We start from the raw sequence: 702 nt of genomic DNA on the forward strand, positions 1-702 counted from the left end.
TGCAGATTTGCCACATTTAAGATGGCGGACGCTCTGACGCATCTCAGCATAGGCGCAGGCCCCCGAGTCAATCTGGTACCTACAACGTCACTGCTGGAAGATGGCAGGAGGGAGGTGTTACTATATTTGGGGAAAAAATGTCCGCTCCCGGACTCATAATCGCGAATAGATAATAATCCATTGATTATTCCTTGCTGACCGGACTTTTCCTTTAAAGGTGGTGTAGAATATTCAGATATCAGCATTTGTTGACTAATAAATCAGATTTACATTTTTTGTTAAAATAAATATGTATATAGAGAAGAGCTTCTCTTCCTCACCAAGCTGTGCACCGACGTTCCAGAACTCCTGAGGATTGTAGTTGGAGGAATATATTCTTGAGCCGGCTGGATATATTCTGCAGAGGAACCTTTGAGTGTGCTGAACAAAATCTTTACCTGAAAGAGAGGATTCAGAACTGTCAGGGATCAGAACATTCAGAGTCACTCCCTGTGATATTCTAGCTTTAAATTTGAAACAGTCACCATGGCTATTATCCTGGCTAGTAATGAGGTTCCTTTCTTATGACATAGTCAACGTACTACTTAGTTACTTAGACATTTTCCAGTTTGGCATGAAACTGTGTGGACCTAGATTTTCTATTTAACCTTTCCCCATAAATTCAAAGACACTATTTTCTTTCCTGCAAGCCTGTCATGATCT

The 702-nt window shown here is 40.9% G+C and overlaps 1 protein-coding gene across 1 annotated transcript in view; it reads right to left on the minus strand.

Annotated features, from left to right (window-relative positions):
* The window catches only part of LOC107092730 (1-phosphatidylinositol 4,5-bisphosphate phosphodiesterase zeta-1-like), a 26,588-nt gene that overhangs the window by 9,529 nt on the left and 16,357 nt on the right, over nucleotides 1–702 (minus strand). The window contains exon 7 of the mRNA XM_015387359.1: nucleotides 321–437. Coding sequence (XP_015242845.1) covers nucleotides 321–437 — 117 coding nt within the window. The remainder of the gene's footprint in view (nucleotides 1–320; nucleotides 438–702) is intronic.

This window comes from Cyprinodon variegatus, unplaced genomic scaffold (assembly GCF_000732505.1).
Source record: "Cyprinodon variegatus isolate N-32 unplaced genomic scaffold, C_variegatus-1.0 Scaffold392, whole genome shotgun sequence".
Classification (NCBI taxonomy): Eukaryota; Metazoa; Chordata; class Actinopteri; order Cyprinodontiformes; family Cyprinodontidae; genus Cyprinodon; species Cyprinodon variegatus.